The sequence below is a fragment of the Phyllosticta citriasiana genome (genome assembly GCF_038021145.1).
Source record: "Phyllosticta citriasiana strain CBS 120426 chromosome Unknown IWZ02scaffold_8, whole genome shotgun sequence".
Taxonomy (NCBI): Eukaryota; Fungi; Ascomycota; class Dothideomycetes; order Botryosphaeriales; family Phyllostictaceae; genus Phyllosticta; species Phyllosticta citriasiana.
In genome coordinates, this window is record NW_027117285.1 from 225,784 (window position 1) to 239,333 (window position 13,550).

Below are 13,550 nucleotides of genomic sequence, written 5' to 3' on the forward strand. Positions count from 1 at the left end.
AGTCAGTCACGGTGATCAACAACAATTTTTTTTTTTTTTCTTCCTTTCTTTTCCTTCCTTTTCTTTCGTTTTCTTTCCCTCCTCTCCTTACCTATCTCAGTTCTTCGGTATTTCGGGATTTCGGGATTTTGGGTGATTTGACTGCCCTTGCGGCGGTCTACACGCAGATCCCCATGTGCCATCAAGGTAGAGAAAGAGAGGCAGGTAGGTGCAGGTGAGGGAGCTTTGGTGGGCGGGCGTGCGGCGGCGGTGTCGGGTCCGCACGCTGTGATGTCATGCTGGCGGTGGCCAACCTAACGTCACTGCGGTGTGCTTAGTTGTGTGCCCGATCTACTTGTGGGTGTGTTTTTGTCGTGTCCAGACCAGAATGAAATGCCCCGGTTCGATGTTGTCGTTTTCTTTTGCTCGGGCTGTGGGTGTTGTTGTTGGTTGGTGAGTTGGTTGGTGCACGGGGCGGGGTGGTCGGGTGCATGCCCGTGGTCTAGATCACCTCCGCGCGCTCGCACCTACTACCTCGACCGTCGTGCTTTGCAAATGGTTTGATGGTGGTAGGGTTGAGGGATGCCTAAGAGATAGGCGACGCGATGCGATGGGATGCTAGCTAGGTAGCCAGCCAACCGGCCAAACCGGGTAAAGACTATTGCTACCTAACTGAGGTGAGGTGCTGCTGCATGACACAGATCTAGATCACATCTTGTTTGTGACACCACACCACACCATAGCCGCCCTCTCTCTCTTCCTCAATCCATTCTCTCCTTCTTCCGCTTTCTCATAAAGCGTGCGAAGCATCAGCATCATCATCATCATTAGCAGCAGCAGCAGCAGCAGAAAACACAGCTCTGCCCCGCAGGTCAATGTCATTATCTCCTCTGTATGACAGAACAGAACACGACACGACACGCACGCGCGCACTGCCCCTGTCCGTCTGTCCAACTACCCTCGTCACCCCTGGTGATCACAAAGAGGCAAAACCGGGTAACGCGGCCGCGCAGGACCCCTAGTCGCACAAAAAGGGCTGGCTGGCTGGCTGGCTGGCTGGCTGGCTGGCTGGCTGGCTGGCTGGCTGGCCTGCTCCTCCTCGCACCACCAACATCATCATGCGACGATGCTGCTGCCATGCGCCACGGCGGTACAACAAGGGGGCTCGCCTGCTGTTTGGCCGGCCGGCCGGCCAGCCTGCCCGCATCGCATATACGCCCCACGCGATGATCAGCAGATGAAGGAGTCGGCGGGTTGTCGGGTACCTACCTTGGCGGGCACACGAGACATCTATCTGTATAGGTGCGACGATGAGCGCCGGCCTGGTGTGCTGAGGTGTGGGCGTATGTTGGTAGCGGCCGAACATTTTGCGATGTGCACGCTCGCCCGCCCGGCTGAGAGGGACATGCAGATACGCGAGATGATGCAGATGCAGATGCAGATGTGGGCGAGGAAAGATACGCGAGGACGGGAGTGAGGCTACGTCAACCTACGACAACAACGCCGGTGATGATGACATCGGCTGGGGTTTTTTGGCAGTGGAGAGTGTCTGCATGCCCGCCTGTGTGGCTTGCTTTTTTGTCCGTCGTACACAGTTGTCCTGACAGTACTGACCGCCGCCGGCGCGTCCCTGATGTGTCTCTTAGCAAGGGTGATGTGAGAGGAGACAGTGACAGAAGGAAGTCGCGAGAGGAAAAAGCAATCAAACAACCGCAGCAGACTGTCGTCACAAAGCATGTGACAACCTGAATTACCCACGCCCTCGGCATTACATTGCATTCCATTGCATTCCATCGCATCCCCCAAGCTGTTGAACCCCCCCCCCTGAAATGCTAGGATATATGCAGCAGCAACAGCAGCAACTGTAGTAGCTGAGTGAGGCGGGCGGCAGCGGAGGAACAAGTCGAGAAGTGGCTCGACAAACACTGGTCCGCCCGCTGTCTAGGTGGGTGGTTGTCATGCCGGATGGTATCAGTCGTGCATGTATACGACAACATCATGGCCGCCTAACACGACGACGACGACGACGACGACGATGACACGCTAGCTACCTAGTCATTATTACTTCTGAGTGTCGTCGGGCAGACAGGCAAGCAGTGCCCCAGCCGAACGCCGCCGCCGGCCGCCGCCTCTTCTTTGGGCATGTTCGACATTTGCGAAAAGAAAAAGAAAGGAAAACAAAAAAAAGTCGCGACAACTACAGAAACAACAACAACAACAACAACAACAAGTGAAAGACAGAGAGACAGACGTGTAGCCAAGGAAAATGTGTGTCTGTACAGCACACGCGGTATCATGGTCCCCGCAACGAGCCAGCAGGCAGGCGGGCGTACAGGCATGTAATGCGCGCGCACACTACACATGATGCGTGATGCGGTGCGCCGCATGGTTGGGCCAGCCCCTGTCTGCCTTTGCTTTCCTTTCCTTTCTTTTTCTTGCTTCTTTGTGTGGCGTGCGTCCGTGTAATGTAATGGTCTGCCTGCCCGCGCGTGGCGCCGTCCAGTCGTACAGTGAGTGCTACAGTCCAAGCCAGGCCGACCGCGTACGAATGAGCTACCTCACCGTCGTACGCGGCGGTCCCCTCGCTTGCTTCTGCCTATTGAAGGAGTGCGTGTGCAGGGAGGGAGGGATATAGAGAGAGAGTGAGTGAGAGAGAGAGAGAGAGGGAGGGAAGAGGAGGTGGGAATACGGACGAGGCGTGTTGCTTCTGGATGATGATGCTAAAGGGGTGTGGCACTTGATTGCTTCACTTCGTCGCCATCACCAACACTGCCTCCCTCCCTGCTGCCGACCTGCCTGCCTGCCTGCTGACAGATGGAAAGTTCTTGCGGCCCCGCCGTGCCATCGCCGCCGTCGTATCGTATTGGAATGGGAATACTGCATGTACATGCTGTTGAATCCCCAACCGCAACCACAACCTCCGTCGAGATCTGGGCCGGGCCCAGACTGAACGAACGATCCACCATCATCCGTTTGTCTTTTCTTCTGCCGCCCGTCGTCATTGTTTCCACGCAATCTCTCTATCCAACTAGCTGGCTGGCTAGCTATATGGCATGGCATGATCAACGACTCAAACGACCCACTTCGCTTCAACTTCTCTTCGGCAGTCGGCTCGCGGCAGTTGGTCGTTGCTCAGACAGCCAGCCAGCCAGTCGATCGGTTAGGCATCTGTTGCCCCTGTCTGTTTTGTTAAGCTGTGGCGCAGAACAGGGGGCGCGACTGCCTGTCCGTTGTCTGGGATGCAGGGAGGTAAGTAGGCAGGTGGGATTTACCGCGTCGTACATGTTCTGCTAGATGGCTGCTGGGAGGGGGAGGGACGGGGGAGATAGACAGGGGGCGAGCTGGCGAGCAAGTAAAGTTAGTAAGAGCGGAAGCTCATCATGCGTCAGTCTGTCCGTCCATCCGTTTGTCATTTGCTTTAGCTAGTTTCTGCGGTTTTGGTGGTGGCGATTGAAGAGTAGGACAGCGACGACGGACGAGACTGGATGAAGGAGGAGGGGTAGGGAGGTGCGTTGAGATGAGACAGGCAAAAAGTCGACGGACACGTTCGTGGCTGGTCCACGAAGCAACAGGAGTAAAAGGAGAAGAGACACTTTATAGAAGATAGGCCCCGTTTTCATGGACTTGAGTTTACTGGACCAGGCGTATCATCGCCGACTTTACTTACCCATCTCGTCTCCTGAAGCTACGTTTGCGCTACAGTTCTTGGACAATTCCGACCTCTTGTGACTGCGTTAAAAAATGAGAGAAGGGGAAAAAAGCGGATAGGAGACTGGCAAGCGCGTCATCAGACGACGTGTAATGGCAATCAGAAGAGATGAGTATGTTTGCTCGTACGCAGGGAGTTCAGAGTGTTAGGGAAGAGAATAGAATGAGCCAAGCAAATAAACATCATGACTACCAGCACAGCATCAGCGGATCACACCCTTCACAAGGAGTGTTCGGAATATGCTCATGGTTTGTCAACACCACTAAGCAGCAAGTCACTCAATCCACATGTGGTTCGACACCTGCAGCAACGTCTTTCTACACACGGGACCAGCCAAGGCATCTGTGGACTCTGCGCCCACGAGCATGGATGGTCTCGCAACCTCGGCCATACATAGTATGCTGGAAAAAGTGGTCCGTGATCATGTTTGTATACAAGGCCGTCGTCAGGCATGAAGATTGGACCTGGCCAACAACCAGATCGCGGGATAGCTGCGAGCACGGACGAGGAGAGTCCCCGGTCTTGCTGTAGATGTGCGTACGGCGCAGAAGTGTTGTGCTGGATTTGGCGTTTTCAGCTTTATACCAGGGACGAGGGAGGTTTAGAGGGAGAGGGAGGGGCAAGTCACGATATGCGTGATTGACTCTTACCCGCGAGACATTGGCTCGTGAGAAGAGAGGTCGTCCATCCGAAAAGACTGCTTCAGCCTTTGCTACTGCTGTTGTGCTTACAGAGGGTCCCGTCCCGACGAGCTGCTTACTCCATCACGCTCACAGTGCACACAGTGACTAAGAGCGTGCATATCGAGGCCCAGACCTCGTTATCGCTACGACTGACAGGAGAGTCCGAATCATGAGGAGGTCCGTCTGTCGTATTCGAGTCCAAGGCGTGCTAGAGCCCTCCATGGGGGGTTTGACGGGCAACCAAGTTGGACGCAAGCCAGCAACTGCCATGTCACGATGGTCGATAAGGTCGTCGGACAACAAGGGTGTCGCGGACGCAAAGCGGGTTTGTCAAAGCACAAGCTGAAGGGTCAGGATCGAATGGCCTGGAAACGCTGTGCAAGCGAGGAGAAAAGCACGGTCTCCGCAAGCTCTCCATAGCTGAAGTTGACCGGGTGCGCTCAAGCTGCACGGGAAGGGAGCGAAGACCGTTTGTGTCCTTGTGTTCCCCAAGCTGATGAACATCGAAGGTGTTCATGTGAAGTCAGCATGTTCGACTGTCAGCGGGCAAACAATCCACCACCAGAATTCGAGACATGGTTTTCAGTCTCCCAATGACGCGACTGACGGCATGATCCAGTACAAAACATGAGCGAAACCCATATCAACGTGATCGGGAGGCTGCCGGTTTCTAAGACCTAGGATCCAAGACATTTGGGAGTAGTCAGGGATCCAGTCCCACCTCCGCTGTAAGAGGGATTCCCGTTGGCCCGTCGTCTGCATCCAGGTAAGCGGAGGAAGATGCGGGGTGTGCTGTGGCTGGTAGCTAGCAGTTGACGTTATACTGCTGTGCTCTTGTGTTATTGTGCTGCTGGAGGGCAAGGCATGGAATCTGATTTGAGTGGAATTTAAACTCGAGGTGGCTTTGCGAATCATGCTGCTCTCCCGCTGATCCCTGTGCAGCCCGTGTCTTGCTTTCCCGCTGGACATGATAGGTCGATCACGATGTAGCAAGGCTGCGCGATTGTCCTGTCTCTAGAAATAGCTGGTCCAATGGCTCATGGTTGCTGATATGAATTTCAAGTCGGTCTTGAAATACCACTCTCAGCGTGGACTAATGGCCGTTGGAAAGCAAAGCAGCTGTTTACAGCTTCCAAGCGACGAACAAGAAGTAATGTCGTCAGAAGCTCATTTCGGGAAGCGAGTTCAAGACGGCGGCGAGGAAGATGTCGTTGTGCATCGGCGATTTTGCGGCCGAGTTGCGACGAGATGAAGATGTTGCATATTTCATACCCAGTTGAACAAAAGGCAGTGGGGCGAGGAAATTTGCAGACGACTTGACCTGTGGTTTTGCTGGTTGCTCTTTTGGGCAAGCGGCTCGCCAAGAGACTAGCAAAAGTTGCAGGATTCCATGAATGCAGGGATCGAGCGATTCCAACAATTTCGACAGGCGGTAGCGAGGTACGTGTGGGGGTGGAGTGGGAGGAAGCTTTTCCACGTCAAAGAGGCCAAGTTGTAGGCGGTGATTTTTGGCTCTGATGCGGCAGAGGATACATATACCTGTAACATTTGCGAGGTCCTCTCCGCATATCGTTCCGCTTGACATGCGATGAGCGGCTTACATGCCGATCTGCCGGCGAATCGAAGGATGTCCATGTGGTGTCTTGATGGGGGGGGGGGAGGGGGCGTCAAGACCAGAGTGTGGATGCCTTGAGGCAGAGTGTCGGGCTTGACTGCTGAAGCGGTGGATGCGCGAGTCGACGTGAAACGGAGAGGGACAGTCCTTGACATGAAATGTCTCTCTTGGTCGTCAGCAGGGCAGAAGCCGATGGCGACGACCTGAGTGTTGCGGTCTGGAAGAGGGTGGCACGAGAGCGGAGAGCCAAGACCACCCAGGCGGGGCCAGGCGGAGCGACTGGATGCGTTGGTTGGGGTCTGCAACCACCTGGGCTACGCCACGGCCTCTGCTGGGCCGAGGGACGGACCAAGGTAGGTAAGAAAGGAAGACGTCGCTCTAACTTTCCGCTCCGCCATGTCATTAATCTTCGCACCGTCCACTCTCGATGCGCATTTGACGTTTCTCATGGTGTTTTGCCGGCAACGAAACGCCCATTTCTTGGCTCGGATCTTCGGCGGGGACTCTGGTCACACCCCTGGCCCGTGCACCCGACCCATCCATGTCCAGGAACGACGAGAGTCATCTTCTCCGTTGACTTTGGCCTCTCCCTCTTCCTCCCTCACAAACCTCCGAATCCGCTTGCCGCGCTCGCTTCGTTGCTTGTCCTTCTGCTCGCTGACCTTGGCCTACATTTCTCCGGTCTGAGGCTGCTGACCTGCGCAGGATCCGTTCGAAACGCCCGGTCGGTCCCCGTTGAGAAAAATCATCTGCTGGAATCTTCGCAACATTGCACGGACACGGCCTCTTCGCTCCACGGCACGCCAGTCCCTAAGCCGCCGCGTCTCCATCGGTGACGTAGCATATCCCCCACCCCCAAAATCTCTCTTTTATAAACATCAATTGTCCGCCGGGGCATCTTGGGAGCGGCGTCTGGGCGCGACCAACGACTACATGCGGTCCAGTCACGAGGCCTCATCCCCCGCAAGTAGACATTTCCACGCCCCCGTCTTCTTTGGCACGTAGTCAATTACCTCCCGCCCTCCCATTGGACAAGATCCCTTCGTTTCAGCAATCCTCGTCCTCCCCCCGCTGCACGCCATGGCTTGGGAGCACCTTTCCATCACCAAGCCGCACTTGGTCTACATCATCCTCGGCGGCTTCACCTCCCTCTTTATGCTGTGCTCCTCCGTCATCAAGGAGAGACTGTATATTGGTGAAGCCACCGTCGCCACCTTGTGCGGCATCATCTTCGGCCCCCATGCCGCCAATCTGATCAATCCGCTGGGTTGGGGCAACACCGACCTCATCACCCTGGAGTTTTCACGCATTGTCTTGGTCGTACAATGCTTTGCCGTCGGCGTCGAATTGCCCAAGGCCTACATGGAGCGCCACTGGCGCTCCGTCATCTGTCTCCTCATTCCCGTCATGACGTTTGGTTGGCTCATTACCAGCTTGTTCATCTGGGGACTCATGAGCGGCTGGCTCGATTGGCTCGACAGCTTGTGCATCGCTGCCTGCGTCACTGCCACGGATCCCGTCCTCGCTTCGTCCGTCGTAGGCAAAGGCAAGTTTGCCAAACGTGTGCCCAAGCACTTGCGTGACCTGCTCTCGGCAGAGTCTGGCTGCAACGACGGCATGGCCTTTCCCTTTGTGTACCTGGCCCTGTACATTATTCGATACAAGAACCACCCCAACGAGGTTGCCATGCACTGGTTCTGCTACACCATTCTTTACGAATGTATTTTTGGTGCCTTTTACGGCGTCGCAATCGGCTACATTGCCCGTCAGTTGATTAGGTACTCGCACGAGCGCGATCTCATTGACAGGGAAAGCTTTCTCGTGTTTTATTTTGTCCTGGCCCTCTTTTGCGCCGGCTCGGGCAGTCTCCTCGGAATGGACGACTTACTCGTAGGCTTTGCCTGTGGTGTTGGCTTCAGTAACGACGGTTGGTTCTTGGAAAAAACGGAAGAGTCTCACGTATCCAACGTCATCGATTTACTCATCAACTTGACATTCTTTGTCTATTTTGGCACCATCATCCCCTGGGAGCAGTACAACGCGCCCGAGATCATTGGACTTTCTCCCTGGCGTCTCGTCGTCATCGCCATTCTTGTCCTCCTGTTCCGCCGGATTCCCATCATGATGGCCATGATGCCTGCGATACCCGACATCAAAACTTGGCGCGAAGCCTTGTTTGCCGGTCACTTTGGTCCTATTGGTGTCGGAGCCATCTTCATCGCCATTCTCGCACGCGCCGAGCTGGAAACAGAATCGACCACTCCTTTAGCCGTACTGCCGGAAAAGGGCTTCCCGCACTTGAACATCATTGAGCTCATCTGGCCCATTACGACATTCTTGGTCATTTGTTCGATCGTGGTCCATGGCTCGTCAATCGCCGTCTTTACGCTTGGAAAGCACATCAACACGTTGACGCTGACGCTCTCGTACACTCAGGCGAACGAAGAAGGACCCTCATGGATGGACCGGTTGCCGCGCATTCAGTCTCGCTCCAAGAGCTCCATGTCTTTGCGGCGCCCTGACGAGACAGACTCTTCGTACGATGAAAAGGTCGAGACGGGCAGCGACAATCATCTTGGCCTCCCTCGCAACTTTCTCCGACGCAAGGATGACGACTCACAGTCGAGGTCCTCCAGCTTGCGTCCTTCCCGTCGTAGAAGATGGGAAGGAATGGGCCCTGGCGGGCCCATCAGTCAGTCTGCCATTGCGCCCGTTCGTCGCGAGCGGAGCCCGGCCGATACTCCTGCACAGGGTCGCGAAGATTCTGAAAACACTGCTCTCAACAGCGACGAGTCTCCTGAAGGAGACCGTATCCAATCTCCACAGGAAGAAGTCTACCAGGAAGGTGATCAGATTATCATCGAGGACGAAGAGGGCAACGTGCTCGACGTGCACGACTCCCACAAAGAGACTGCTAACGAGAAGCGCGAGCACAATGTCGAGGACGGCCGCAGAGCGATGACTGAAAAGGACATAGAAGACGGTGTCGCTCAGACCGAACACAAACACGATCACCACGATTCGATGCAGAAGATTGAGAACAAAATTGAGCACGAAATCGAGCATCCGGGTAGTGGCTGGCGCGAAATGCGGAAACTACTTCAACGTAGACACACTGAACCCCACGGAGAGGGCGCTGCTGGCGCCAAACCGAAAACGAAGCGCGGTCCGGCCCTTGCCTACCAGTTTGGCAACACCATCATTGTCGAAGACGAGGATGGAGAGGTTATCAAAAAGTACGACATCCCTGGCGACAAGAGGAGGCCGGACGAAGGTAAAGAAGGCGAAGGTATCAAGGCTAAGGGCCGTCTCCACCGCATGGGCACCTACCTTGGAATGTCCCACGAAGAGACCGAGGCCGCCAGTCGAGGCGACGTCGCTGCGGCTGCCGACAAGGAAGGGCAGCAAAAGGGCAAGGGTAGAAGCGAAAGAGAAGAGAGGAGGAGGCAGAGACAGCGTGAGGAGGAGAGCGATGACGAGCACATTCGCTTCACCGTTACTGCTGGTGGTCAACGTATGAGCAAGGCTCAGTTCATTTCCCAGATTCAGCACATGGACCCCAAGTCCCGCAAGAGATTTGTCGATAACAGCGACGCGTCGGATTTGGTCAAGAAGGAAGTTCACGAAGATGTCAAAGACCACGCCGCCGCCAGGGGCTCGCAACCCGTCCAGCGCAAAGACGGTGAGTCTGCTCGGGGCCGCCAGCCAGAGGCAGCGCAAGTTGCCCCAGCTATCCGCCGCACCGGACCGGATGGCCTGGCCCTTGTCGACTCTGACGAGGAAGAGATTCCTTTCCACAACTTCCGCGAGAGCCTTGCCTCATCCCGTGACAACAATACGGGTGCAGCTCAGCGCCGCCGCCGTGCCGCCGGCCCAGCAAGAACAGCCACCACGCCGGCAGTTCCGGCTGCCGCGGCATCCACTGCCGCTCCGCTCACGAAGCAGTCCAGCACTGAGAGTGGTGGCTCCGCCAAACGCCGCCAAGTCATCGGTCGTACCGAAACGGGCGACAAGGTGAAAGCGAAGCCGACGCACTTGGATGAGGGCGAGACGGCAGCCGAGCGAAGACGTCGCGAGGGAGCGCTTGGTTTGGGTTCCGGATCATCTTCGAGCGAAGACGAGAGCGACACGGACGAAGTTGCAGACGTTGGCAAGGGTATCAGACGTCCGCGCACCGAAGTGCAGCGCAAGGTCGAACGAGGGCGCGCCGTCGAGGAACGCAAGATTCGCGAGGAGGACGAAGACGAGGAGAAGCGAAAGGAGGAAGAGGAGGAAGAGGCAAAGCAGGAAGAAGCCAAAACGCGTACGCCAGGCATTCGCTTCGCCGAGCCCACGCGTCCACCGCAGCAACAGCAGCAGCAGCAGCAAGGACAGGGCTCGTCGACCAAACTGACGGTGCCTGGCCAGGGCAGTGACGGAGCTGTGGAGAGCGACGTCGGCGAGGCCAGCGGCGCCGAAGAGGGTGGCAATGGGAAGAGGAGGAGTGGCCATGGCCACAAGAGGAGCGGAAGCTTCAAATGGGGCTTCAAAAACAAGTCGGGTCGTGAGTGATGAACTCGCCCGTCTCCTGTCTGTCGTCTTGTCACGTCTCATGTCTTACTCCTCGTCTCCCTCTCTTTCTCACTGATGGTTGACGACATGGGCGTGGCATATTTGGCGCTGGGGATAGAGACGCGCGTACTTTGCTGTTCTTGTTTGCAACCTCGCGCTTCCTTCTCGTCTTGTCGTTCGTCCGCGAGTCGAGTCTGTCGCGCCTTTTTCTAGATACCTTTTTCGTTTTACAGAGGAGCCAGCCGGAGCGCTCAGCCGTCACTAGATTGTACGTCGGTGGAAGGGGGGAGAGGTTTGATATGATTTTCGTCACGTCTCGGCTGATAGATGGCTGTCGTGTAGGTAGTAAGGGGGCGTATAGAGAGGAGAGAAAGGAGCCTATTATCGCTTCTTGGTAATGCTATCACAGAATTAGAAAAGCTACCCGCGCGCTTTCCACTTTGACTCGCTTACTTGTCGCTGGTACTGAGGTGCTCTTCTCGAGCCGACGGACTGGACTGGACTGGCCTGGCCCACAACACAACCTGGGAATGATGCGTTCGTTAATGCACCCGCGCATCTCCGTCCTGCCTCCGACGGCAGGTAAGAAGCGCAAAACGACATGCACGCCACGAATCCTCCCCCCCCTGCCACATAACAACACCGTCCATCTCGTCTCCTCGCAAACTCACAAAGACCGCGCTCACTACTCTTTAGATTGTCCACCAGGCCCACTGCAATTTCTCCAACAAAGGACATAGTCTACTATCTACAGCACAGGTCCGCAACCGAGTGTACCAAACTTCGACTTCCCATCGACCTGAGACGCCGACGCTCCTTCCTTGAGCCAGATACTTTCCTAAAACGGCATTTTCAGCTTCAGCATGTCTGGCTTTTTTCGTCGATGGTGGTGGGGTTTGTCGTCTGCTTGCATCCGGGTGGACTGGACAGAGACACCGCGGGGTTTAGGAGGCTGTTGCGAGAGAGAGAGAGAGTCGCAGTCGTCGGATGCGGACGCGTGAGTTGGCTCGCCTGCAAGACCGAAGGTTTGTAATTCTGTCGTTGTGTCGATGATTTTCCTTGCAGTCAGGGATTTTGTTTGGTGTTTGTCCGTGGTTGCAGGAAGTCACAGGTGTGAATGGCCGATTTCTCGCTGTTCTCTGTTCGAGATGGACCTACCTAGCGTTCGTTCGTTGAGTCGCATTTGAGCCATGTCCTCAGTCCTTTGGTCGTCTAGGTCTATGCTGATCTCACGATGGTCATTCATGTATCGTGACTAGAATTCCTGCCAGATGCTTTTGCGCGCTGTGAAGTCGAGGCTTCAACATTTGTTAGATCTGTCTTGACAGTGGAAAATGGTGCGTCAGGGAAAGCAACATCAGCTCCGCAAACTAGATTTGCCCGAAATGATACCTCCTCTTAGCATAGAAGAGACAGGAGGTAGCAGACGCAGCAGTCGGGCGTCACAAGGTACAGATTTCGCGTGACTGGTCCTGCAAGCAATCAGTTCGCGTGCATTGTCTCCAGACTTTACGACTTTACCCTTTTTTTCATTTCAGTCTGTGCCCATCTTCGACCGAATTTGTGATCTGGCTCGATAGTTCGGCTTCTTACCCATCATTCGACTGTCTTTCTCTTCTGTGTCCACACTCACGACTGCGGCAGCCAGCGCCGAATGGAATAGCGACCCATAAGGTCACCAATAATCACCATCATGCAGATGGAGCAAACACCACACTGCATCAGTCACCGCGTCCAGCCACTCACCCACCATCCGCTCCAGATCCAAAGGCAACACACACACATACACGCCGGCAGCCCCAACTTCAGCGCCATTATCGCCCACGAAATCGCCATGACGCTCCCTCCGTTTCCATACCCACCACCACTTCCAACAAAAGAAATAACAGCACCCCCATCCAACCCACACATCTACCACCCACAACAAACCCGCCACCACCGCCACATCCCCCCCTCACCCACCTACAGCAGCGTCATCGACACCGAAATAACCCTCTCACTCCGCCCCATCCCTCCCTCATTCCTCTTCCCGGCACTGCATCAGACCACGCGTGTCGGGTCGATCGGGTACCGCGCGCCGCTCACGAGAGGCGGGGAGATGCTGTATCCGCTGTTTCCGCGGGCGGCGAGGGCGGGTTGGGAGGATGAGGGAGAGGATGAGGGAGAGGGAGAGGGAGAGGGAGAGGGAGAGAAGAATAGAGACAGAGCCACTGAGACTGGTGGTCAAGGTGCTATGCTGGATGAAGATGGCGAAGATGAGGATGGTGGTGCTGGTGGTGCTGGTGGTGCCGGTACTAGGCGGACAGTCGTTTTCCACAGCGAAACGGGGGCATTTGAGGTGCGGCGGCGGCGGCGGCATCCACCACAGCAACGACAAGAGTGCGGGGATCGACAATGTGCGCAAGAGGAAGGGTACAACGTCAACGTCAACACTAAGACGCCTCCGCCACCCTACAGCGCCAATTCCATCTCCATCTCCGCCCCAGCACCAACGTCGACTCGATCTGAAAAGCCCGGAGACAAGGACGCCTTGGACTGCGACTCTACATCCGCCATCTCGCCAGCCAAGCAGCAAGATCTCAGTTCCGGGCCTGTTTCGCGGCAGCGGCGCACACGGCGCGTCTCGCGGCTCGTGGAGTGGGGACGCGAGGTCAGGAGGAGAAGTGTGTGGTGAGTGAAGTGAGCATATGGACAGGTGCGTAGATTTGAGTTTGGATTGTTTGAGAGATGCGGAGGCTGACTGCTTGGGTGACGTACAGGTAGGGCATAGGAGGGGTCTTCTACGTGTGCATTGATTGGGGAACCAGACAGACAGACAGGTAGACAGACAGGAAGGAAGATAGAGGGATCGACAGAGAGAATAGAGGATGGAGTGGGGTGTAATGACCACTGCCGACTAGCTAAAAGAATGACTTCAACGACCGCGATTGCTCTTAGAAAAAAACATTAGAAGCCAGGCCCAAGGGTCATGTACTGGTAGAGGCCGGCCAAAGGTGGACGAGTACTGTTCGAT

At 55.7% G+C, this 13,550-nt stretch overlaps 4 protein-coding genes across 4 annotated transcripts; 2 read left to right on the forward strand and 2 right to left on the reverse strand.

Moving 5' to 3' along the window:
* Window positions 1-3,370: 3,370 nt before the first annotated feature.
* On the reverse strand, window positions 3,371-3,698 carry IWZ02DRAFT_289798 (uncharacterized protein). Its single transcript, XM_066763765.1, has one exon. The coding sequence runs from the start codon at window positions 3,597-3,599 to the stop codon at window positions 3,402-3,404; it is 198 nt and encodes a 65-aa protein (XP_066621533.1). The 5' UTR covers window positions 3,600-3,698; the 3' UTR covers window positions 3,371-3,401.
* Window positions 3,699-6,050: 2,352 nt separating this feature from the next.
* IWZ02DRAFT_289803 (uncharacterized protein) lies at window positions 6,051-6,944 on the forward strand. Its single transcript, XM_066763766.1, has one exon. It carries the CDS (start codon window positions 6,145-6,147, stop codon window positions 6,820-6,822), a length of 678 nt encoding a protein of 225 aa, XP_066621534.1. The 5' UTR covers window positions 6,051-6,144; the 3' UTR covers window positions 6,823-6,944.
* Window positions 6,945-7,066: 122 nt separating this feature from the next.
* On the forward strand, window positions 7,067-10,537 carry IWZ02DRAFT_379854 (Sodium/hydrogen exchanger family-domain-containing protein; the record flags this gene model as incomplete). The annotated part of the gene is made up of 3 exons (XM_066765066.1): window positions 7,067-9,361; window positions 9,404-10,132; window positions 10,247-10,537. 3 exons carry the CDS (start codon window positions 7,067-7,069, stop codon window positions 10,535-10,537), a joined length of 3,315 nt encoding a protein of 1,104 aa, XP_066621535.1.
* Window positions 10,538-11,878: 1,341 nt separating this feature from the next.
* IWZ02DRAFT_453846 (uncharacterized protein) lies at window positions 11,879-12,751 on the reverse strand. Its single transcript, XM_066767681.1, has 2 exons — window positions 12,059-12,751; window positions 11,879-12,009 (listed from the first exon to the last, which is right to left on the reverse strand). Exon 1 carries the CDS (start codon window positions 12,446-12,448, stop codon window positions 12,263-12,265), a length of 186 nt encoding a protein of 61 aa, XP_066621536.1. The 5' UTR covers window positions 12,449-12,751; the 3' UTR covers window positions 11,879-12,009; window positions 12,059-12,262.
* Window positions 12,752-13,550: the final 799 nt, after the last annotated feature.